The 27,226-nt window shown below is 37.8% G+C and overlaps 1 protein-coding gene and 1 long non-coding RNA gene across 4 annotated transcripts in view; one reads left to right on the top strand and one right to left on the bottom strand.

The window, feature by feature from the left end:
• Positions 1-27,226, bottom strand: part of LOC131539316 (uncharacterized) — a 54,017-nt gene that overhangs the window by 14,789 nt on the left and 12,002 nt on the right. The gene's annotated exons all lie outside the window — the stretch shown is intronic.
• Positions 5,516-17,392, top strand: tmem168a (transmembrane protein 168a). 3 transcript variants are annotated; one of them, XM_058773807.1, is made up of 7 exons: positions 5,516-5,890; positions 6,010-6,082; positions 6,173-6,268; positions 7,690-8,849; positions 11,007-11,149; positions 14,713-14,978; positions 16,290-17,392. In XM_058773807.1, exons 4-7 carry the CDS (start codon positions 7,761-7,763, stop codon positions 16,835-16,837), a joined length of 2,046 nt encoding a protein of 681 aa, XP_058629790.1. In that variant the 5' UTR covers positions 5,516-5,890; positions 6,010-6,082; positions 6,173-6,268; positions 7,690-7,760; the 3' UTR covers positions 16,838-17,392. The 3 variants fall into 3 exon arrangements, with proteins under 3 accessions (XP_058629790.1, XP_058629791.1, XP_058629789.1); XM_058773808.1 differs by having other exon boundaries at positions 5,589-5,615; XM_058773806.1 differs by lacking the exons at positions 5,516-5,890; positions 6,010-6,082; positions 6,173-6,268 and adding an exon at positions 6,841-6,995.

The following is a 27,226-nucleotide window of genomic DNA, read 5'->3' on the forward strand; positions in this document are numbered from 1 at the left end:
ATGCAGTTGTTGTATAAACGAACGGCCAAAACGCATTCATTTTTATTTTTTTTTTAGTTAAAAACAATGTCGTTTAAACACCCCCTCAAGTGTAAAGTTTATAATGGACTGGGTTCGATATGTGAGCATTTTATGTTGTCTGATTGACTTTTGTCGACAAATAAATGGGAACATCTCAGTGCAGGTAACATGGAAAAAGAGTACACATTGTTCGTTCACATGTAATACTGACAATGACTTTGTATGTAACAATACAAAGCTACTTGAAAATAGGCAACAAGTTTAACTCAAGAAGACTACATATATAAAACTTACAACTAACGAGATGTCATCCTTACTGTATCTCCAGTATGTAGGCTACTCTCTCAGAAAAAAAGGTACAAAAACTGGGGCGGTACATTTTCAAAAGCTACATTTTTGTATCTTATTTACCACTAAAGGGTGCATATTACTACCTAAAGTGTACCTTTTGAAAGTGTACAACCCCAGTCTCAACTTTTGTACCTTTTTACTGCGAGTGTAGAACAACAGACGATTCAATAATCGGATTGAAAGGATCGGTTGACCCTGCATCCAACATCGTCACTGTCATTGACAGGGTATCATGGGGCATCTGCGATCCGGCCACCCTCTTACACTCCATCTGTCCGATGTGCACTTGAGTGCCCCGGGCTGGGATCTCACACGCCAAACTGCTCACTCAGCTTAATTGATCTGACGATTTGCGTTTAGTGCCAAGAGGAACAACTGCATCTTTGCCCAGGATTCATCCTAAGGGATCGATTTCATTTACTTCCAATCTTTGATCGGTGAAAGTAATGGCTCGGACAGAGAGATGCATGCATGTAACCTCTGAATCTTAATCAAGCGGAAGATCACCGGTCAGTTCAAATAAACATCACCGTATGGGACATTTCATCCCATTCTGAGACTTACTGTATGACCGTAATACATTCTCACCAGAAGATCTCATCAATATTTCATTTATTTGATCATGAATATGGTGACTAATGCCTCCTTATGTTAGTATGTTAATAATTCTCTCTATTGGCCATGATGGCCGTATTACGGTCGTGCAACAGCTCACAGTCCCATCGTGTAGCTTTAGCTTCAGCAAACAGATTAATGCTGAATAGCAATTTCCTCGCAGTCATCCCGATTAATGAATCCCACCGTCATTTCTGCAGCTCGGCGGTATTGAACAGGTCAGATTATTAAAAAGGCATTTTAGCTGTACATGAAGGTGATATATGAGGTCACCGGCATGAAAGGAAACGTCTTAATGTTTAAGATCAACTGTGATACGATTGTCTTTCTCTCTTTTATTCAGAGAACACACTGTGCAAAAATGCACAGGAGCCAAAGACAAGCCAAGTGTATATTTAGCTCATGTAGGCTGGAACAGAAATTGTATTTTGTTACTTCAAGTCCAATTTCCTTTTATGGTTCTGTCAGGGAAAATTTGCCGGGCGACATGATTAATTCGTGCTAAATGAAATGCTCAAATGTAATACACCAGAATGAGACAAAATGTCTCAAATGACATGGAATAACATGCACTTGAATCATTTATGGAAAGACGCACTGCGGTTTTATACATTGACAAAGCCGCCAATTCCTGACAAAGACCTGCAACATTCATCCACAGAAACTGACGAGACACTGAAGGTTGTCCTTTTGAGATGAATGAGTTTTAGGTATTGTGAGGTGTAGTTTTAGCATTCAACAGGCATTAATCAGCATCCTTTGCTTTGCTACTGAATGCCGATAAATTTAAATACATCACTAAGATTTGACTCTTTATTCTACATCCCTGTCTTTTTCATTTGAAGCCTGACACGTTTCTTGATTTAGACTGTGATGTGGCTGCCTCTCCAAACAGCCTCTTTATGAGACTCAGTACATCATATTGATTTCTGTGGGAATGAGATTTGTAGCAAGCAGATCGCTCGTGATGCTGATGCTGTGCTTGTCAGTTGAAGGTGGTCATGCACCAGGAAAATGAATGGAAGGATGGCGTTTGGTGAATCTGACCCCAATACCAGGAAAACGTAAATTAAGATGGGCTGCATATTGGCTGTGTGGCGGCTACGGTCTAATGCTAGTTCCAGACGGTAAACCCACAAAGCACCCACAGCCCGTTCACTGACTGTCTGAAGCATTTTGAACACAAAAATGGTAAGAACTTACTGAAATAACCGGTTACAATCTGATTATCTATCACTATGCAACTTCCAAGAGTCGAAGTACATCAGTACACCTGGAGACAAAGTCATTTTTCAGTCAGTTACATAAGAATGTCCATAATAAATCTAAAAATAGTGGAAACTTTTTTAAAGGGCAAATCTAGTTTAAACACATATACCTTATATGAAATATACTCAAAATGTACATGTATATATATATATATATATATATATATAATAAAATAAAACATACTTTTAATGTGTGTTATATACAGTATATATATATATATATATATATATATATATATATATAAATTCATAAATATAATTTATGAATTATAGTTTGATACCACGTAAACTAAAGAAATTATTGAATTGAATTAAGTGAATGTAAAAAATTGTCATTTAACCTTCATTAAACCTTTAACAATAATAATACTATATTTATATTTAAATCTAAAAACTGTATTCATGAGGATAAATGTATATTTTTTAATTGTTAATTATCAGTAAACAGTGTTTACAGTTACTAATTTTAGATTACTATACACTTCCTTTACAATGAAAGACATTTTGATCAACACATCTCTGCAATTAACTGAAACTCCTTTTTTTTTCCTCAGTTTGACAGTATTTGGCTTATACATTGTGTGCATGGTCGAGCAGGACATACAATTAATTAGAGCAATTATCCTCTCTGGAAAACATTTAGTCAACATTCAAATCAAATTCAATCAGCCTGACTGAAGATGCTTGCTGCTTTTTTTTTTCATGTCATGGTGTTGAACGGAAGAGTGGTATTTATATTTTATATGGCTCTTTTTAATATGATGCTACATGCAGGTTGCCAGGTGGTGTGGAGGTGTACAGGTGTGCATAATTCATAGGTTTTTTCTCTCTTATTTTTCTCTGTGGAGGAGGAAGAGGTGGATGGAGTCGTGTAGCCCACAGAAAGTCCAGAAAGCACACATGCATTGACTCCTGCAATAGTCCAACATCTTTAAAAGAGCAACATAGATTAATATGTGCATGCTTATTTGTGTTTGAGTGACTCAGGAAGCATTCAAACACATTGGATGGCTCAGACCTCTCAATTATACATTCAACCGTCAGCGCTAATTAAAAAAAGCCCACGTCCCCTTTGTTGCACTTATCTTGTTCCTTCAGAATTACATGGCCTATTTTGTGAAGAATGACCTCAATATTTCATTCAAAAAGGTGAATGTGGACTAATTGGGTGTATTTATAAAAGGCTATGACCCTTTAATGCACTCTGAGACCATGCACAGTTCTCTTTATTTAATCCTTTCTTCATATGTCTATATTATCATATGCACACCTGCAAACAGTCTTACAAACCAGCTAATCTCCACTCTATTACTGCAATTGTTTTTTAATGAGCAATGGACGCAGCTGTGTACATTTACATACAAAGAGTTTGTTTTAAAGTATCGTAAAAAATTCTACACAGGGTTAGAATAATTATAAAGAAATAAAGAAATATTTTTTAAAATAACAAATTTTTAAAAAGTGCTATAATTACACATTGTCTTATGAATAATAGGCAATATTATGACAAAACTGTATGTCATATGACCAACTAGTATTTAAGTTTAATGAACTTTAAGTACTCAAAATGTAATGGTAATGGTAAAAGTAACGGCAACTTCCCACGTGAAAAAAATATTATAGTAATTTACAGTAAATACTATAGTGTTTTTGAACCATATAGTAAAGTACATGATTGTTTTGGTAATTTTATAGTTGCTGTGGTAATATAACAATTATAGTATTACAAACTAATTACTTTACCCAATACTGTACTAAGTTTCCTACAACTAAAGGGTAAATTATATTACAATACACTACAGTTTACAGTAGTAAAAACTAAAGTATAGGCTACTACAGTATTTATTACAGTTTATCAGTTCACTAGTTAGGCTAATACTACAGTAGGGGTAGAGTGGGGGAAAACACCCCCTACTGTTTTTCCCAAAATAATCACAAGATAAAGTCAAGATAAACTTTTATTGTAACTATGGACTACGTTGACAAGAGTAATGTAGAAGTTTTCACCATGAAGCTTACACTGGTGATGTACCGGAGAGAAAATGGATTTCACAGTAAATTATGTCATTTTCAGCAGTAAGAAATAAAGCATTTCAAAGCTTGTTGTTTTGTAGAACATCACAGTTATAAATGATATGAGAACAGTAGGGCCTGTAGATAGAGAGTACGTGTTATTTAATAAAAAATATAATTTCTTTTTCAAAATGACAATTTTTTTCTCAAACATAGTGTGTGGGGTAAAACGCCCCCCGCCAGTTGGGGTAAAACACCCCCAGGGGGCAATGGGCAATTACTGTAGTTAGTTAGCTAGCCAGTTATCATCAGCTATCTTTTTTTTGTTTGTTTGTTTCCAAATAGACTATTATAATTTTGTAATTCATAATTACTGATTATATTCTTTTATTAATTTTAAGCTAAAACTGCCTGTACTCTGATTTTGCTGTAAATGTTTAAAGTAAATTACTTTGTCAGACTGAGGGGCATTTTACCCCACCCATGGGGGTGTTTTGCCCCATGGGGTAAATGCCCCTTTGGCACAAATGACATTTTTGTTAAAAATCTAATAACATGAAAACTCTGGACATTTTTCATACTTGGTTTATAATTTATGTCATTGTCACTAAAACTATGATAACTTTTCTGAACACATTTAACTTTTCTTTCACTGAACAAAATGACACAATCCTTAAGGGGGGCGTTTTCCCCTGTAGAATTCATTAACAAAGTGTTGTAAATACTATAATATATACAGTATAATACACTTTACTTCAAAAACACATTAGTATTTACTATAAATTACAATAGTCCTACTTTTTCATGTTGAGATTTAGTAAGCGAGTCAAATGTTGATTCAGTAACCGCTATGACTGATTCACTGAATTGACTCATACAGCTGCCTAATTCAACTGGTATTTGAGGTCGTGAAAATTTTTCAACAAATGCTTATTCGAATCTGCTCGTTTTTTTGGATTCATTACAAAAACAACAACAACAACAAAAAAGTAAGGTCAGATTTTCAGAACAACGGCTCATACGAGTCATTTGCTCGTGAATCAGGAAACACTCACATACTTTCGCTGATGTAGAGTTTATTGTTTTTATGTTTAGTTCGAGGACAACTGAATAAAAAAGACGTGTTTTTGGCGTGTCAGAATAACGTGGTCATGGTGATTTGAGACTATTTTGGTCGGAAAATGTCTAAATGTTTACCTGAAATAATTAAACAGTCGTTCACGAGCTGCAGGTGTTCTTCATAAAGTCCTTCCTCATCGCTACAATAAAAGATAGGATGTATTTGCTGACTTGGTTTCTTTGGACAGTTGGTAAATATAAATTGAATCCAGCGCATTCTGTTTTACGGTAAATTTACTATTTTACGCAAACAGTCTCAAACGAATCAGTGCGTGAGATGTTCGAAAGATAGACCGAATCATTGCAAATCCATTTCGAATGAGAACCGACTCAAAAGAGTTCATTCATTCGCGAATCGGGGAATCGTTAATCCTGATTCTAAACAGAAAATAAGCAAAAATGCTGAAAACATGATGAGATAAAATATTGCCAGTATTATGGGAGTCACCTTCACCAGATTCAGTCCTGGTCATTAAATGGGATTTGCATTACCAGTTTTGTTGGTAAATCGACATCAAATCATAAATAAATATTAATGAAGGTTTACTTATCAGCCTAATTGATGTGTTAAATATTTGGCATGGAGAACCATTATCAAAAATGGCAGATTCTTGTATTTCAGTTCCTATACTTCATTGGGGTCATGCACCAGCCGAGCAACTGCCATTGAAATGAATGAGAATAGCTTTCTCCAGGTATTATAGACCTCCTTGATGTAGGTAGTAGACAGCTCAGGGAGCTCATAACTTCTCTCTCTCTCTCTCTTTCTCTTTTCATGCTTGCAGAAGTTTGTGTGGGAGGCAGCCTGCCTTGTATTTATCCAGTCAGGGAGCTTCTACCTACGCAGGAACCTTGGAGAGAACATGCCACACTTCGCTAAGGTTCCATTTTCGGGGCTGATCATAAAGGGAGCGGGAGCGAGCCGCTTCACCTACTTTGACTTCTCTGATTACTGTTCGCCACCATGTTTTTAAAGCATTCTGAGAGATTTATGCTTTCTATTATGGAGGTTTTATTTATAATGCTTGATAATAAGTATTTTATTTTCAGGCATAAAAATGAGAAATGATTATAACTGAAGCATCTCATCCACAGCACTAAAGCTTGCCCATCATGAAAATATACCAACTGCTAAAATAAATTAATAATAGGCTAATGAATGGCTTTATGTTTTTCTTCACAGGAACACAGCCCACGGACAGAAACACTTAATCAATAATATCCACAAAATAATTCAACCTTTTTTGTGCAAGCTGCACATGCTGTGTACAAAAAAAAAAAAAAAAAAAAAGTAAATAAGTAATAGCTACAGCAATTGTCTTTTTTATATACAGAATGCCTTTCAAAAATTTTCATCACTATTCAACACATTTGTGCACTGGACCCAAAACCTTGTATATATATATATATATATCCAATAAACAAACAGATTAATTTACTATAGCCTATGTATGACAGCACCTGAAAATAAATCAAACACAAAGCATGTATGTATCAATGTCAACGCGTATTTTATACTTCGCCTTTGACCCGTCTGTGCTGCCGTAGTTCAGAGTCCGGAAGCATCATGGACATCGGGAAGCTAAAAACTCGTTGTCATAAACAAATGTAAGAATAATTCAGTTTGCATATGTTATTTTTAAACGAATATAAATTGAATTACAAAAGTCAGTCGTTATTATTCGCATTTCGAAGTGTTATCGCGACATTGTAATGCCTTCAGAGTGTTTACTGTGATAAAGTTGAGAGTGTCTGGTTTGTGCTGTTTATGTGGCAGTTTCACATCTGACTTCTATTAATCCTGAACTTTGGCACTCGTATTGTATTGAACAGGATCGACATAACTTATGTTTTTTATGTATACATCGTCGTCGTCAAAAAAAAAAAAATCGTACGACTGTTTTAATTTTGCAAAACCATCAAATGCTTATGTATGGATATGAAGCTGAGACTGGGGTTAGTTGTCACACCCTTTTCACTCCAGTCAGTGAATATTTACAGTGAATATTACGGTTGGGATGTTTTTTTAAAGTCAGCATCTGGATAGAATCAGTATATTCTGTATACAGACAATTTATACAGTATATTCTGTAAGTGAAATATGCACATTTGTGTAATTGGACTTTAGACTCAAAACCTTTGATTTACCAGAGTGAAATCATATATATATATATATATATATATATATACACTGCATGCATGCATGATCAATATATCAGTTATATGAATGTGTTTTTGATATTTTTGTAATTGCATCACTGACTTTAGTACTAACACCTCTTTGTTCTATTATTGATTTTAGTGGAATGCATCAACCTTATCTTTCCTAGTCTTGGAGGAGTGAGGCCTAATCCTCTGTGATTATACTCAAAAATGTCAGGCCAAGAGGAATCAGACAAGGGTGTGGACATGTGGTCCTCCCTCCGCTGTCTGGGGTATCTCTCCAGCTTCAATTTGCTGGTCGCCGTGTGCTTGGGAATGTACGTACGATGGGAACAGACTGCAGAGCCCATGATTCTGGTCATCTTCATCCTGGGTTTGTTCGTATCGGCCATAGCCTGTATCCTCTACTACTACTTTTCAATGGAGTCGGCCAGTTTAAGTCTCTTCCACCTGTGGTTCGGCTTCCTGCAGGGTCTCCTGTGCTTCCTGAACAGCCAGTCTCTGGAGGACGACATAAAGGAGCAGGTTACAAACTACCTGTTGCTCTCTAGCATGGCTGTTCGGATGCTATGGGCCCTAACAGAACGTCTGTGCGGTAGCCCTAAGTATAAATCAGTCGTTCTCACCTCATCTGAGCTTCTAGAGCTCTTGGGATTTGGTGTTGCAAGCATCAGCTTGGTTTTCCACAAATCGCTGGCCATGATTGCTCTGACGTTATCGTTAACGGCCCTCATCGTGGACCTTCGCATGAAGTCGCCCTTGGCTCTCCCTAATCTAGCCTGCTTTGCTGTGATCACCGCCGTTACCTTCTTCCAGTCCTTGGAGATCCAAGCAAACCCCTTCGCGCTCAGCTGCTACCTGGGCCGGCTCATCTGCGAGCCTCTTCTGGACGTGTACTTCAGCAGCTTGTCGGCGACAGAACGCTGGAAGCAGTTTCTCTCAGCCGGTCGTCTGTGGAGGAGATTTTCTCTGTTCCCGCTGGCATGCGTCGAGCTGGCGTTCTTTGTGCTCTGTGCCTTGAAACTGGGTAACCTGAACGTTTGGTACCTGGTCATCCCTGGCTTCTGTGTCTTTGGCCTTTTGTGGATCCTGTGCCACATGGTGTTCCTCGTCACGCTATGGTGCTTCCACACCAAGCTAAGCGATTGTCAGAAGACGTGGGCGGCCCAGCGCTCGCAAACGCTCAATTTGGACAGGATCATGGCCTCCAGGGGCATGCGTCATTTCTGCCTCATCTCCGAACGGCTTGTGCTCTTCTGCCTGATGTCCACCATCATACTAGGGGCCGTCTCATGGCAGGTAAAGCATGTTGAAAAAATGCTTTCATGCTCATTCTGATTTATCTAGATATCATGAATCCTGTTTGAAAATACTTGTCATTAATGTCAAACTTCATTGAATAATGGAGATTCATTGCCATCCTATCACTCAAACCACTTTTAAAGTTGGCAATAGGCACATTTGTTTTATGAATGCTTGTAAAAGCGATCATTTAGCTACACCAAATGAAAAAGGATGGCATCTTGAACTTACTCACGTCATTCTAAACCTCTGTGACTTTCTTTGGTGGAACACAAAATATTTTTTTTTTTGTCCATGTGATTGAGGACAAAACATTGGACCCCGGACCTTTTTTATTGTATGGAAAAAAGCAATTAAAACTTTCTTCAAAATATCTTTTCTTTTTGTGTTCCAGTAACCATTTCAGGAACACAAATGAAGATATTTTGAAGAATGCTTCAACTGGTTTTACCCATACAATAAAAGTAAATGTATCCAAAACTGTTTGGTTAACATTCTTCAAAATACCACCTTTTGTGTTCTGCAGAAGAAAGTTACTTAGAATGACATTAGGGTGAGTAAATGATAACATAAATGACTCATATTTTTGTTAATGTATTAAAAATAATATATGCCATAATGTCTTGTCTACACCAATAATGCATGTTAAATGGGGACAACTCAATAAACCAGCCATCAGGGCCCTGTTGCATGAAAGCCCTTAAGCTAAGAAATCCCTTAGTTATAAGGTTAAGGAAACCCTTAGTGAAACTTGGGTTGCAAGAAAAATCCTAAGGGTCAACTTAAAGGAACCTTAAGGCTGTCATTAAGTATTCCCCTTAATTATTTAAGTGTTCCCTTAAGCGTTGCTACAAAGTCCTTAGTAACTATTTCACCTTCATAAATTTAAGGGACCAAAACAGCTCCCTTAAGTAATCTTAATCTCAGCATTTTTAAGATTTTTAAACTCAAATGTAAGACTAAAGACATTTTTTAAGACCTGCACAAATAAAATATCATATAAGCATAGTAGGGCAATGACTATGGTAACATATTAAACTGTAAAATGACTGTAAAATGGATATTTTAGGCAAATGGATGAGTTGTATCAATTCTTATATTAATTTAAACTATTATTAATCAATTATTCGCCTATATTAATTAAATAACAATATAAATTTAATGTATGCCATAACTGTTTAGATTTTTATGATGCATTATCTTCTTGTCGATCCACCTGTTCACATTTACAACTCTGCGTGTTTTCTGCGTCAAAACATGGGTTAATTTTCACATTTATTAACATTTCCTTCGTTGGTCAGCAGCAGGAAGCGGTTTCCTTGGTAACGACTGTATACAAAACAGCGCAGAAACGGGCAGCGCTCGTTTATTTGTTCGTGTTTTAGTTGGTTAGGTTTGTATTTAATTATGTTCTGTATTGTCAGAGATATATGTAGTAACTATAGCAACTGCGGCGCCCATTGCCGTATGTTGCCAGGAACTACCGTGAAACGCTTAGTATAAACACTTAGGTAAAGGTCACCCTTAAGACATTTGTTGCCATGCTTTTAAAGAAATCCCTTACCTCTGGGAATTTTTTCCCCTCAGGGATACTCCTAAGACAAATTACTTAAGGGCTTTCATGCAACCGGGGTCCTTGGGCACAAGAGCCTAATCTAACCTTTATAGTAATCCACTTGAGATTTAATGTTAAGATATGAATGCTGCAATGAGTCATTAGAAGCACTTTCAACTTTGCTGATGTTATCCAGCATGTAAAGCAAATGCAATGTTTCATTTTTTATAATAAATGTGATTTTGCCTATGAAAACAGTATTCTGGTGAGTCAGAGGTATATTCTGTAGTACCCTTGATTAAAATGAACAGGCCTGAGAACAAAAGGACTACTAGCATACTACTCACCGAAGACTGCACAGTGTGCTCTATTTTTAAAGCAAATTTTATGTGAAACATTATGCAAAAAATGTAGAATTTCAATTTAGCTGGTGTAGTAATCTAGTACACTGTTGCCAGCATAGCCTCTTTAATTGTGGTTTTGTGTTCATGTGCATACATCAAGTTGTGTATAATGTCTTTTTAAACTGCCTTGAAGTTAGAGTGTGTTTGTTTGAATCCACTTCAGAGTTGTTGATCACCAAGGGTTCCTCTCCACAGGTTAATAATGGACTCTTCATGAGTGTGTTTTTAGTGGTACTGCCACTGGAGTCTCTGGTTCATGGACTCTTCCATGAACTGGGAAACTGCTTGGGAGGCACCTGTGTTGGGTATGCGGTGGTAATTCCCACTTGCTACAGCAGGTAAATGCACATACACACACATGTGACCCTGGACTACAAAACCAGCCTTTTTCAGCCAATTTTTCGAAATTGATATTTATACATCATCTGAAAGCTGAATAAATAAGCTTTCCGTTGATGTATGGTTTGTTAGATACAACTATTTGAAAATCTGGAATCTGAGGGTGCAAAAAAATCTAAATATTGAGAAAATCGCCTTTAAATTTGTCCAAATGAATTCTTAGCAATGCATATTACTAATCAAAAATGACGTTTTGACATTTACAGTAGGAAATTTACAAAATATCTTCATGGAATATGATCTTTACTTAATATATTAATGATTTTTGGCATAAAAGTAAAATTTGTAATTTTGACCCATACAGTGTATTTTTGGCTATTGCTACAAATACACCCCAGCGGCTTAAGACTGGTTTTGTGGTCCAGGGTCACATATACACAACAGGGGTACGGCATGCAAAAGCATTTTCTCATTTACATAAAAATCAATACCATGCAGAAAGCTTCTTGTTGATGTTTTATATAACAAACATTGATACCTGAGAAACTGTTTTTCTTATGAATCATATTTCTTAGAATCAGTTCACATGCATTTACATTAGTGCTGTCAAACAATTAATCGCATCCAAAATATGTGTGTGTGTACTGTGTATATTTATTTATATTTATTCATGCATGTATATATTTTAGAAAAAATGTTTATATATATAATATAAATGATATGAATATAAATATATACATGCGCACACACACGCATTACGTAAACACATTTTTTTTATTTTGCATGCGATTAATCGCGATTAATCATTTGACAGCAATAATTTACATGTATTTATCTAGCTGAAGCTTAAAGTGACTTGCAACTGAGAAATACTAGTAATTTATCATAGAGTAGCCTAATAATATTAGCAACAACGCAAGACTGAACTTCCATCGCAATTCAGTTTCAGAGAAAATAAATTCAAAGGAGATTTTTATTAATATTATCTGAAATGCTATTATTTATGCTTGTGGATTAATAGTTTCTTCTGTTTGTCAATCCATATAAGCTAAATAGCTGTACCCACTGCAAAATATATTTATATATTAAATATTAGGTGTTAAGTGGGCCATGGTCTGTACTTGCATAGCATTTTTCTTAATGTCCACTTACAATGCTTATCATATTTTGTTGCACTTTCCATCCTTTCTCTGACCCTTATAATTAAACAGTCTTTCCTATTGTATCTTTAAGGGTGAATCCCATTTCTCTGTCTTACCCCTTCCCCTACGTCTTACCCCTAGCCCTTGTCCCTCGAAACCGAGTGGTAAGCGCTAGGGGTGAAAACATACCACTATGAAATGAGACACCGCTTGGTTACAGTTACGTCATCATACACCGTCGCTAGCTGGCTGCTACGTCACCAGAGCCAACAAGTGTTGATCACGAACTTTGGATCGTTTTACAAACTTGTTAAAACTGTAGATATGCATGGAGTCCATTCAAGGCTAGTCTGCGAGACTGTTGTGCAAATCAGCAATGTAACGTTAGCGTCGCAAACTAGCGATTTTTAAAACGTTTCAATTAAGAACATGGTTGCAAATATATATGTACAGGACTGTCTAGAGCACAAAACAAGACTGTCGTAATTTTTAAATAAATGATTTAAGCCGAAAATACTTGATTGTTGCCAGTTGCACAGTGTGTTCTGGGTACCCCTTGGTTTCAAGTAAGCTCGCGAAAATGCTTGGTTTTAAGGGGTATCTACCCCTTCCCCTTAGCCCTACCCTCGATCAAAACGAGAATTGGGATAGCCCTTACTCTCACGTGAACGCAAAACTAAGGGAAGGGTAAGACAGAGAAATGGGATTCACCCTAAGACTTTGACAGTACATGCAAATGACTTCTATTTTTATTGGCCTTTATTTACCAGTATAGTTCACATTGTTGTTCTTCAGGTCAGGTCAAGTTGCTGAATACTGAATAGCTTTTGATATTTGAATCTGGCCGTGGTTGTGATTTCACTATGATGAAGATAAAGTATTTTAAAACAGCTTGTTTTGTTTGTGTATCTAAATCAGGAAGATGATTAATAATTATGATTACACTATCAAGGGAAATAATCTGCTGCTCCACTCTTGCTCATCTTGATCAGTCCTTTAGAAAAAGAAGGGTGGAAAACCACCCCGGATTGGATCTTATGAACACATGTTAGCGTTAAATAAGCTCATAGCCTTTAATAAACTTGGTCTATTGCTGGTCCCGCTGGGGGAAGCATGTGCCATGCATACTGAGAGGGCGAGGGTGGGGTACAGGGCAGGCCTTCAGTCAGGTCGCTGATTATGATGTCGATTAGGATGCAGCTCCACAGCCTCTTCACGCTCAGTATTCCAGCACTCTTGGTGAAAAGGCTCAGTGTGGAGCGGGCGCATGAGGGGAATGTAGCAAGGTGTAATCTTCCATTTGATGGGTACAGATCATGTTTTTACCATGACGAGGGCCTCTTGGGAAGATGAGAGGCGAGGGAAGAAGGGAGAGAGGGGAGGAAAGGAAAGGAGAGAGGGGAGGGAGGAAGGGAGGGATGAGAGAGAAATGCTCAGGTCGACAGGCTCGCCTTCAGCAGCAAGAGCTCATTTTCATTCTTAGCAGATGCTGTGGTACTGTTTCCTCTCACATTTAAAAGGAAAGAGCTCTGGCCATCATCCATATTTTCAGATGGTTCACCCAGAAAGCATTTTAATAGTTTATATAAACTGTAAACAATTTATTATCCCTTTTAGTTAAAATCTTCTTTATCTGTTCTGATAAATGCCTTGAGGCTAGTAAACTTCTTGTGAAATGTCATTTCAGCTCAAATTTTGCCTTTGGTCATGATGCTATTTTTAAAATGTTGTGTTTGGGAACGGGAGGTGTTGAACCAGGGATGGGTTGAGCAGAAAAATATAGTATCAAACAGGAAAGCTACGAGATTGAGAGAGAAGGAAAAAGTCTTGACACACGAGCTCAGAGAAGCGGTTGTTTCCGCTTGAATAGCTCAGCACCTGCCTGGGTAGTTTTCATGGGTCACTGTGCCTTAGACTTGCCATTTCGGTCTTCAGCAAGCATGGGAAATAATCTTTCAACATTTCCACCACAAAGAGTTGGTCTTTTGGTTTTATAATCACGGTCTTTTGGTTTTATAATCACAGTCTTTGGGAAGCAAGGGGTATGGGGAGGATCATAATGGTCTTGGTAGTTAATTGTCGAATGTTCTTGGTGATATTTACAGTGGAAGCTTTGCTGTGCTCTTTTTGAAAGGCAGAACAGGTTAGGTTGACCCTGCGAGGAGCTGCTGAATTACTTCAAAAAAGTATTAACATCATCCTTACTATGGCCTTTCTCCTTTTCTTTGTACCTTTTTCTGCACCTTGCATTTTCTAAGCCTTTTTGAATTCACTCTCCATTGTGCTTATCCCTCTTCTTTTTTTGTACATGGGTCAGTGTTCACTCAAGGTCAAGGTGACCCAGTTAGCAATTCAAAAGCATCAGCCTCTCTTTCACATTTCACCCATCATTTTATCCTCTTTTTCTCGATGGGATGCAGTGCGGATGGACAGCCGTTGCTGTTGCCTCCGGGGCAAGCCCAGGAATTGCACTCTACAGCTACTTTGAACGCTGTGCAGCGACTCTTCTCCCACCACCTCATCCAGACCTTTGGATGTGACTACTCCACCAGTCTAAGCCTCGAAACCCTGCAGGCCAAACTGCGCTCCTTTCTGGAGCTCTGCACTGCAGAAGGCCCGCGGCATGACACCTACATCATCTACTACAGTGGCCACACACTTCCCAGTGGAGACTGGACTCTGGCAGGTAAGAGCTGGATAGCAGGTGCAATTTGTAGGGCAGAAATGATCTAAATTAACTGAGAGTAAAGGTTATGAATTGTACAGCGTATATAGGTGAAAATGTATGGATGAAGACTCAAACTCAATTTATTTCTGTATGTCATGCACCAATCGGGAGTTATTCATATCATGGGTTCTTAAATGCAAAAGTCAATATTGCTTTTCAGGTCTTTATAAAAGAGATCAAGGCACGAATGCTTTTATTTTGGCTGGGCTTCAGCAATTTATCGTTCTGAAAGCTTTCCGAACTGTAAAGATATATCTTGGCTCCATCGCTCCACCATGCTTTATCTTCCTGCCTGTGTGTGCGTCCTGTGACTCAGTGAGGTATTAATCCTTATGAGCGATATGGGATGTCGCAGCCTCTGTCATACTGTTTGATCAGACCATGGTGGGTGAGAAACAGCCAGGGATCCTCATTCAGTTTTTGAATGAGGTACTTGCCGAGCGTTATTCGCAGTCTTTCCCGCAGCATGGCAAACTGTCAGATTTTTTACACCTTTTCCGTGTTGCTCGCACCGTCTCTCTCTACGTTTCCCCTGCAGCAACAGCCCGTCACGTCTTGTCAGCACTTTCTGTATTTGTGAATGGGAATTTCTCAAATTCAAGCTGGTGCAATGATGATTGAATAGTCCCGTTGTTGGAATTAGTTTAGAGTTGGCAACCCCTTGGTAGTAAACGACCAAGGGCCAGATTTACTAACAGCTTGCGCCAGCGCAAACCGTCTTTTGGCGTTAAAGTAGTACCGTCGGGATTTACTAAAGACGTGCAGTGAAGAATTAGTGCTGAAAAGGCTTGGACAGAGTTATAATATTTGCCTGATCTTATTGAATATACATTTGTAGCAGTTTCCCTTTCAGATGCAAAATTTATGGGAGGAGAATATTCAAATGAATCATGCAACACAATTTACTAACATTTGCGCTCGTCAAATTACTGGTTATTGCGCCATTATTTAACGCCCCCCCAAAAAAAGCATGTCTTAAACTATTTCGCGCTTGAAATGGCTGCATTTGTTGTTGCTAGAAGGAGGCGCTGCAGAGAGCGCGTGGTAGAAGGGAGAGGATTTTTTCCATACATATTAATTTATTTGGAATGCCAGAACACCACATTATTCGAATCCGAACATATCCTTGCGCTGCCCTTGGCAGATTGCGTTGGTCATTATGGAAATGAGATGTTGGGTCTAAGGTCTGGTACAGCATATTCTGGCCACTTGGACAAGAAAATAAGCACCCTTCCTTCCCATTGATTGACAACCAATTCTTTTCCACAGGTGGTGATTGCTTGCGTCTGCAGCAGATTCTTGATATGTGGAAGGAACGGAACGCCAGCTTCTCCTCCCGCCTCATCCTGGTCCTGGACACTGAGAATTCTGCACCGTGGGTGAAGGCGGTGCGAAAGGTGGAAAAGATGTATGTGGCAGTACAAGGAGCCAAGATGAGCCCTGTCCAGGATGCCGAAGCCCAGGAAGCCCCTCGTTTGGGAGACTTCACCACTGAGTGGGTGAAATACAACTGCGATCCTGACAGTGGCGTGCAGTGGTCAGAGAAGGGTCGGGTCATCTCTGCTATATACGGCGTGTCCAAACCCTGGAGTGACTACGCTCTCCACCTGCCCACCGGAAGCGATGTGGCCAAGCACTGGAAAACACACTTCCCCAAGGCAACATACCCACTGGTGGCTGTGGCGAACTGGTGCTGCGGACTCAACCTCCTGTGGCTGTGTAGTGTGTGTTTGCGCTGCGTCAGAAGACTGAAACTTTCTTGGTTCCCTCCCAGCATACTAGATACGGGGCAAGGAATTAAACTAGTCCGATCATAGGTGACCAGTTGATTTGCTTCTATACAATGTACATATATCACCATATATCTTTTCTATGCAATTTGTGGGATATCCTTTATTGACTGTTAAGTTGCCTTTAACAGATTACTTTAATCAGTTATGGATGGGAAACGTGGATCGCTCAGTCTTGCTTCTAAAGATCTGCATTCCTCCAGAGTTTTGAGTCGCACCTAATTTTTAAATCAACCCCAAAAGACTTTGATTAGAAGAATCAGGAATATTAAGAAATATTAAGACTTAACCTTGCAGGTAGGTTGATCTTAAGGAACAGGATTGAGCCCCGTTGTCATATGACAGTTTCTTCTGTTTATCCATGTGCCATATATACACAATATAGCCACCGTCTTATCTCATATACAATATTGAGACTGTCAGCGCCAAGTGCCTTGTTAATTTATTAAGTTTTAAGTGGGTTTTCTTGGGATTTGGGTGAAATGTGTATTGCAGTGTATTCGGTCTCAGGCAAAGTCAAGCAAGAAATCTAATTGTGCCTTTAAAAGGTTATTACTTTTTTTTTTTTTTTTTTTTTTTTTTTGACAAGCAGTAGAGTAGTTCTGGTTTAGTTGTTATTCCAAGACCTCTACAAAAGCCTATGTTTAAACCATATGGTGCCATATTGTATTTTGTTTTTTTCTGTAGGGTTTTTGTGTTGAAGAGTTGACTTCATTAATTCTTTTTCAACAGACCAGTGTCCTTTAATAAAGACTGTTTAAAATAAATAATTTGGTAAGTAGGTGTTCTAGCATGTGCAGATACCCGTTTTTAGTGATGATTAGTTAGAATAACTTGTTCTGGCACTACTTTGTCTCATTGTCAAAATCATTACAGTGCAATGAAACGTTCACTTACCAAAAACTCCCACAGTGCACAGTAAAAACACTAACCTTGTACTGAAAATATTTTCTGTCTCTTTCAAGCCAAAAAATGGAGGTTGACTGCATAGAGCACTGCACTTTTTGGAAGTAAATGAAACATCAGAATGACTAGTTCTATTACGATACAGTTGTTGAAATACGAGTGATGTTTTAATGCACATAATTCAGTCATCAGTATCCCAATGCATACAGGCTCTAGTCCCCTTCCCATGCAAATTCATGCTCACAATATCCTGATTCAGGACATAGGGAACAAGGGAGAGTAATGGGATGCAGCACCTGACTCTGTTTTATATATAGCTATAATGCACATATATAGCATTTCAGTTATGTGAAAACAGGGCATGTGATGTCATGGAAACAGTGATTCTGTCAGTTTGTTCATTCTTGTCCTTTAGAGAGCACGACCTGCGTTTCACTGCAGCTGAACACATCTCCCAGGCAACATTTTAGAGTCACTTTCATGCATTTTATTAGTTCAGCACAGCAGGTGGGTGAACTACAGCTACCTTGAGGCTGTTCTTTCAAAGTGAGGGGGAAAACCTTTCCTAGCTTGTCTTTTAAAGGTATGGAGAACAATTATGTCAGTTTTATTACCTACCCTCCAAAACCCAGTTCCTACTACTTGTTGACATTTCTCTGTTGTTAGCAGAGGCGGAGTGTAGCATCTTTGCTAAGGTCAGTGATTCATGTACATACAGCAGAACTGTTTTTGCAGTGATCAGATTAAAGCTAGCTTCATCCTCTAAACTGAATTAGCAGTGCTCTGCTTCACCTATAGAGGATTGCTGAGTCAGATCACGAACAAACACACACACACTCATCTGGACCTTGTGTGTCTTTCCAAATCCAGATACGTCAGCTGTGAGTAAGCAGATGTCAGAGTCATATTATGAAACTGCACAATTGGGTCAGAATCATAACATGGAAACGCACAAGGTGCTTTGCACTCAACAAACAATTAATTTGAAGGTATTCAATGCATGTTTTAAGACTGGTTCCACATGAGAGCGTGCAGAGTCTTATGGCTTTTACCAGAGACAAATCATTTGAAAACCAAATACTATAATTATATGTAACATTTTAGATTTATGTTGCTTGTGACAGATGCCAATTCAAATTCCGCTCAGAGCGAACATTGCGAGTAGAATTGGTGCCGTGACCCGAATGGGAGTGAGGTTTAGGGGGTTGAGTGTAATGGAGGCCAGCTAGTAAGTGCTGTGCAGATAAACCTCACTCCTCTGATCTCAAGAGGGGCACTAGGGCTTTCACACCATGCAGTTCTAAGGACTTAGTTTTAGTAGCTAGCCATCTTGGTGGTTCCTAGGGAACCAATTTCTCCCTCAGGTTGTTTTCCTAGTTGCATTCGCACCGGCAGCAGAAACCCTGAAGCGGCTGACAGTGACGTCTTTATTCACGGCATTTATGGACGTCAACAACAGGTGAATAAGAGGACGCCATGATTGTAGCTGTTTCCGTTGTGTGTCATGGGTTTTGTGATAATGGAGATGGAATGTAAACGCGATTTACGCGATTGAAAGGGCATGAAAATCTGACTAAATCTCCTATGACAACTTTCAGTGTTACAGATCATCGAGGCTGAGAAAAGAACACAACACTGTTTTCCATGTTCGTGGGGTAAATATTTTAACATGGCTTTTTAAAAATGCCAGGTAGCCAGTGTTTTGTATGCGTGTAATCAGTGTACACTTACATCACTGGTAGTTCCTATAGAACTGTTTTAGACCCTACTCTGAAGTAGGAGCTAATTTAGTTACCCTAAATGGAGTTCCTAGAACTAAAACCGTTCCTAGTTCCTGCGGTGCGAACACACCAAAAAGTGGGTACTTCTGCTAATAGTTCTTGGAACTATGAAAACGTTCCCCTTGTGTGAAAGCCCCTACTGACATCAAGAAAATAACTAACGTTAATTATATTAGCACGGAATAACATTGTTTATTATAAGTGCACTGCAGTTATCCCATTTGCTGCTTAAAAGTCGGGTTGTTACTGATCAGCTGCTATTGTTTTAATTGTTCATCTGCTGGAAAAAAAAATGTTTACCCATAGTGTAATCCCCTATAGTGTATATGGTCTCAACGCTCATAGATATGGATTGATTTCAATTGTGATTTAAAATTATTTATCTGAACAGCTGCAGGTCAATAGCTTGAATTAAAAGCATTGATGTAGCCAAATAACCTTGGAAGGGTAATTAGCTCACCTGTCATTAGCAAAGCAAGGCAGAGAGACAGAGCGATGGCAGATAGAAACTCACTCGGTGGACTGTGTCTAAAATAGACTCTCCCCACAGATGCTTTGGATTGAATATAGTCATTTAATTCAATGCCAACAGGAGTGTGAGACTGCAAATGAGAGAGACTCTTTATTGAATCACCTGGTAGCATGTTTTTAATTGAAGTTAAATGGCAATAATGTGCATCTCATAATCTTTTTGTTGTGTGGATTTTAGACGAGGATAAATTTGTGTTTGCAAGATACCAGACTGTGAAAATGAATGCTCGAAGGAAATTGCTGGGTTTGCCAAAGTATACAAGGTTTGTGTTATTTAAAATGATTTATTTTATGTTTAAAGTATATACTGGTTCTTAATAATATGTGATACAGTCAGTACAAATTAGTAAAAAAAAATGTCATTGTTTAATTTGTAGCCAAAACCATACATTTTCTGCTTGTCCATGTCTTGCTGCTTTGTAATTGTGCAGTACTGTGGTATTATTTGATTCAGATTTACTTGCACTGTACTGAAGAGAGAAAATGAAGTATGGTTGGTTGCTGTACAGACAATCAGATGGTTTCTACAAGTCTAGACTGACAATTCTTGTTCAAAAGTCGTAAAGTGGACCAGACATAATGCAAATAGTCAAAACTGTCATCCCTACTATAAGAAATACTTTGAGGACTGTTTCATTTTAATGCATGTGTTTTATTTTTTTAACCAAGAACCTCCTCTTTCTCTTTCTCGGTTTTTCTTAGCTGTTGGGCAATTGGGCAGTGGAACGGAATAGCCTAATTTAGAGGCAGCTGACAGTGACTGTGCCTGACTTTAGTGTGTGTGTTGGTGCATGATTTTGAAACTACAGATACATGCACAATGATATGCGCTGTTCCCTTCAGAATAGCTCATCCTCTGTGTGATGCAGTAAGGTGCCAGTCCTGAATCTACTGCTAGTGAGCTTAATGATGACTGACCTGGACACTGGAGGTGAAAGCTGTACCACACAATACGGCATTATTAGCAGAGTATATAATCTGCATAAGCAGAAGTGCTCCCCCTCTTAGGAAGGGTTAATAACTACCATAAAATGTCAGTTCTGGAACTCTAAAATAATGACAGCCATAGCCATTTTGTTCCCATTGGTAGAGCATATTAAGAAAAACCCACTGCAATTGTCCAAAATGGTGTTAAAGATAATGGTTTACATAATAACATTAAATAAAGGGAGTTAACTAGTTAACTGAGGTTCGGGAGCAAGGCCACGCATCTACCAATCACCTCACTTCCTGAATCCTTCATATATCGTCTGGCCTAACTATACAAACGAGATGATACCCCAATCGTGAGTCTCTCTGGGCCATCAATCCAAGACGCCCAGATCAACCTGACCATCATCCTATCCCATCTACTTTTTCATCCTCTTCCAACTCATCCCTAACATTCTGAACAAAAAACTATTCAATTACATATTTGGTTGTGGTGTGGTCCTTGCTCGTGAATGTCAACAAATATTATTTTATATTAGATGCTTTTATATTAATATAAATTCAAATATACAACAAACTGATCTTGTATCACTGCAAAAATGATTAGTTGGCTACATTATTCCAGTTATTACATGGCTACTAAATGATTATTTGAGTTATTAAGTAATTAACAAATTGCTTATAGATTAGCCTAAAGATTAATATATATATATATATATATATATATATATACTGTATACATACTACATACATACTATACGTTTTATAGTATAGATTTAGTTCAAAACATATATTGGTACTTGTTCATGAATTACATGCAGAATAAATTTCAGCAAGGTTGTATAAATGATTTATCTGGAAGTTTGTGTAAATCTACGGTTGATTCAAAACATGTATATGAACCGCCATAGGTCTTCAGGTATCGGAAATGTCCTCACAAGACAGATGGTGAGATCGCACCCTTGTCTCTGCTTTATAAGTGGAATCGATTGAGATGAATTTCATGTGCTCTGTGAGTCTCGTGTGGTCATAAGAGGGAGCATAAAAGGCTTGGTGCTTTAAAAAGCCTCTCTGTCCCTCTCTCTTTCATTAAGTTATCTCTTTGACAGTGTTAAAAATATCAGTAGAACTAGTCTTTGACGAGCTTTAGTTAAATAGCCCATCTTAGAAACTCATTTAGATTAAGCAGCTATGAATTTGAAGACAAATCTTATTTTTTATCATAAAATAAGTTGAAAGAAATTCTTTATCACTGAATGAAGCTCAGTCCCAGATTCGGGTGAAAATAACAGCCTTTTCACGTCTGTATGACTAGTGAAGATCAGTTACATCTCTGTAAAGCTGTGAAATACAATTTAAGTTTCTTCAAGTGTTTTCGTGGCCTTGGAAATTGGGTAGGTGAGTAGCCTGCATAGAACAGTCACAAATCAATAATTTCATTGCAGGCTTTGTAAATGCCTATTCATTCAGTTAAATTGAGTATTGGATATCGCACTTTGAAATTTGTCAACATTTTCTCCTCTCTTTTTCACAGCTATTTTCAGATAGAATAGTAGAATATAGGAAAAATTGTAAGTGGAGCTTGTCTGTGGAAAACTCGACAACATGATGTTAAGGTGCTGTGCATGGTTGTCAGGTAGCTGCTAAGTGTTTGCTAAGGTATTCAGAATGTTTTATAGCTTGTTTCTATGCGGTTGCTAGGGTGTTCTGGGTGGTTGCTAGGTGCTTACATCCTGGACAATGTCAAAATAGTGCACTTCTGGTTTCTAGATGTCTCCTTTGTTTTAAGTTCGGCAGGTAAAATTGTTATTCATATTGTCAAAAAAGTAATAGCACAAATTTAATATGTGACCCTGGACCACAAAACCAGTCTTAAGTCGCTGGGGTATATTTGTAGCAATAGCCAAAAATACATTGTATGGGTCAAAATTATCCATTTTTATTTTATGCCAAAAATCATTAGGATATTAAGTAAAGATCATGTTCCATGAAGATATTTAGTGAATTTCTTACCGTAAACATATCAAAACTTAATTTGTGATCAGTAATATGCATTGCTAAGAACTTCATTTGGACAACTTTAAAGGTGATTTTCTCAGTATTTTGATTTTTTTTGCAACCTCAGATTCCAGATTTTCAAATAGTTGTATCTCCGTCAAATATTGTCCGATCCTAACAAACCACATCAATGGAAAGCTTATTTATTCAGCTTTCAGATGATGTAGAAATCTCAATTTTGAAAAATTGACACTTATGACTGGTTTTGTGGTCCAGGGTCACATTATTCTACGGAGCCCCATACATGCGGAACAAAATACAAATTAAGAATTCATTTCCACAACATGTTTATTTGTGGCCTTGATTTACTAATTAACTCCCTTGTTGTAAATCGTGGCCACGATTTACTAATTTGTTCACTAGTTTTATTTAAATTGTGGCCATGATTTATTAATTCATTCACTTGTTGCTGTAAATCATAACCACAATTTACTAATTCATTCATTTGTTGCTGTAATTCGTGGCCACGATTTACTAATTCGTTCTCTAGTTTTATTTTAAATTGTGGCCACGATTTACTAATTTGTTAAATTTTAGCTGTAAATCGTGGCCATGATTTGCTAATTTGTTCTCTAGTTTTATTTTAAATTGTGTCCACAATTTACTAATTTATTCTCTTGTGTTAGTTAAATCAAAATAAGATAACAAAGTAGTACAACATGGCCACGATTTACTAAATCAAGAAAACAAATTGGTCAATCATGGCCACAAATTATTAAGTCATGGAAACGAGTTCTTAAATTGTGGCAACGATACAAGATTTTTCCCCCTCGTTTCCTGTTGGGGGGTTATGAATTATGTGCTGAAGTTTAATACTTTAGCAAATCAGAAACTGAGTGAGTACAGAATATGATCTGATGCAAAAATATCAGCTATTTTTCTTTCACATTCATTAATATACTGGGTCTAGGATAGCCTCAAGCAATGGACATGATTTAATATATCGAGTGAACTATGCAAAATTCTCATCAAATGCCCCTTCAAGGTGTGTGTTCAGCTGTAACAGACGCAAATAATCAATCCTGACTTCCCTTGCCAACAAAATGCTAGATGTCCAGAGCATACAGATTGTGTGTTTATGACTTGGCAGACAAAATTGCTGAAAAATAAGCCCAAAGTGAGCTCAAACCATCTTTTGACATGTTCAAAAAGCTTTATAAATAAAGTAAATAATGCTGTTATGGCCACGTTTAGTAAACATCTATGTAGACCACTCCCAACAAGTGTAATATTTGCTTGTATTAGCATCACAGGCATGTGTTCCAAAGCATTACAGACTATTCGACGGCTGAGTAACTTGAGCTCAGTGCTCTAATAAGAGCTCTTCTCAGATGGATGAGAAAGCAGTAAATGCTGTAATTACATTTAGAGTGACTGCTCACTGCTTTCTGGACAAGCAGTTTTCTGCATTACCATTTCCCAGACGCCTTCGGATAAACAATCCTGTCATTTCAATTTGCATTTTACTAAAATTAACATTACCCTTATGAATGTTGGTGTTTAGATATTAATCTACCATTATCCGGCTTAATTCCATCTAATCAATAACGCTGAGCCCTCAATGTTGAGGGTGCATAAAACAGATTTGTTTCGGAATTAGCTTTAAAAAACTGAGGTAAGCTACACAAAAACATGTCATTCATGATTAATGTCAGGAATCAGGCTTGCAGGACACATACAGTATGTCTGAGGTTTTACTTGCCCCAAAGAGTATTTGAACACACCTAAAATGAACTTTCAATGAAAAGTTATGACAGTTTGACAACCAGAAAGTATATTTCAAATACTTATTCTATTATCTTATTTTAAACAGTTTATCTGTTGTTGTAGTCCTCTTATTATTTTTAATTAAATTAATTAAAATATATTTTTTTAAATCATTTGAAAAGTGTGGTCTATCTTTATTTAAAATACACTATAGTTTGAGGCCTGTATTTTTTAAAATGTTTTTATAAGAAGCCTCTTATGCTAAATAAGGCTGAATTTATTTGATTAAAAATACAGTAAAAACAGTAATATTGTAAAATATTACAACAACGTAAAATAACTCTTTTCTGTTGTAATATATTTTAAAATGTAATTTATTTCTGTAATGCAAAAGCTGAATTTTCAGCATCCTTACTCCAGTGATTTGCTGCTCAAAAAACATCCGCCATCTGAATGAAAAGGGACGCTATGGTAGGAGGACACCACTGCTGACACAAAGGCATAAAAAAGCAAGACTGGAATTTGCCAAAACTTATGTGACAAAACCACAATCCTTCTGGGAGAACGTACTGTGGACAGATGAGACAAAAGTAGAGCTTTTTGGTAAAGGACATCATGGCACTGTTTACAGAAAAAGAAATGAGGCCTTCAAAGAAAAGAACACCGTCCCTACAGTCACACATGGTGGAGGTTCAAACATGTTTTGGGGTTGCTTTGCTGCTTCTGGCACTGGATGCCTTGACTGTGTGAACGGTATCATAAAATCTGATGATTACCGAAGAATTTTGGGGCGCAACGTAGTGGCCAGTGTCAGAAAGCTGCGTCTCCACCAGAGGTCATGGGTCTTCCAGCAGGACAATGACCCGAAACACACTTCAAAAAGCACTCAGAAATGGTTACAAACAAAGCGCTGGAGAGTTCTGAAATGGCCAGCAATGAGTCCAGATCTGAATCCCATAGAACACCTGTGAAAAGATCTCAAAACAGCAGCTGGGAGAAGGCATCCTTCAAATCTGAATGACCTGGAGCAGTTTGCAAAAGAAGAGTGGTCCAAAATTCCAGTAGAGAGGTGTAAGAAACTCATTCATGGTTACAGAAAGCGATTCATTTCAGTTATTTTTTCCAAAGGGGGTGCAACCAAATATTAAGTCAAGGGTGCCAATAATTTTGTCCAGTGCATTTTTTGGGTTCTGTGTGGAATTGTATCAGATTTGACTTTTCTTCAGTTTTTTTGTGTTGTTCCAATGCAAACAAAAAAATAAATAAACATGTGAGTACCAAATCATTTGCAACTGCAACAATTTTCTGAGAGAAGGGTTGCATTTTCTGACAGAATTGCAAGGGTGCCGATATTTTTGGCCATGACTGTATTTAGTTAAAATGTACTATTTCACACAATATCTGTGTATACTGCACCGTTTATGATTAGCTTAGTAACAATGCAGTCCTATTCTTTTCCTATTTTTAAATCAGATTCCCTTTCAGCTGTAATGAAGTCTATGTAAGTTCAGCAGTTCACTAAGTTTTTCATTAGAACCAACATCTCTTTTTATCAATACAGTAGGAACACTTGCCACTGTAAGTTCCCGTCCTTGCCATTGGCCCTCAAAAGATTTAGTAAGACACAGTCACCTAGACCTGCAAGCCAAGCATCGCACCAATTCCAGAACGGCTAGCAAGTGTACGAGACATCGTCTTGTGTAAGTTACATTATGGTCAGAGGCAATCCCACATAGTTACTTTCTGTCTGACCTGGTAATGATATTTATGCCCTGCTTGAAATTGCATTTCATTCATCCTTTGGTGAGACTCGAAAATGAGCCGTCCAACTGGGATCCCGGGTTTACGCAGGGCTGAGAAAAGGCCCGGAGCCGTGGTCGTCGAGCATGCTGGGGTGATATTATAGAATTGATTTATATGTTCAGAAACGTTGCACTCCTCCTAATAGAGGTTCACGACAGCATGATGAACGGCTCTCTGAATAGACTGCATTGGTGCATTTCTCTCTGTTAAAAGCGCAAAATTTATAGTAGCTCTGTCGTGATAAATTAAACACACGCACGAAATCCGCATCCAAGGCTTTTCACTCTAATCAACAGTGCTGTAACACTGCCAGATATGTCACAGTGCTGTGAAGCCCTCTCTTCATTTATTGGAGGAATAATGAACACTTTCATGCTTTCCATCCCGCGATGTGATGGTTTATTTGCGGCTGTTAACAGATAAAGTACTTCACTGCATAGAAGAGATCCTGACTGCTCTTTGCAGTAAGAGCAACATGACATTTGAATATGAGTGAGAGGATTTAATATCTGTTATTTCGACTGCTTCACTTTGGATTTAGTTGCTTAGTCCAAACCCAAGATCAATTCCACCCTCCTCCCCTGCTGGTCTCTATTCACCTCGTCATTTTGGTTAGAATTATTACTAGCGTGAGAATCGACTAAAGACTGGTATTAATAGACATTTCCCAATTCAATTTGATTCTATTCTGATTAATTTG

Source organism: Onychostoma macrolepis, chromosome 04 (assembly GCF_012432095.1).
Source record: "Onychostoma macrolepis isolate SWU-2019 chromosome 04, ASM1243209v1, whole genome shotgun sequence".
NCBI lineage: Eukaryota > Metazoa > Chordata > Actinopteri > Cypriniformes > Cyprinidae > Onychostoma > Onychostoma macrolepis.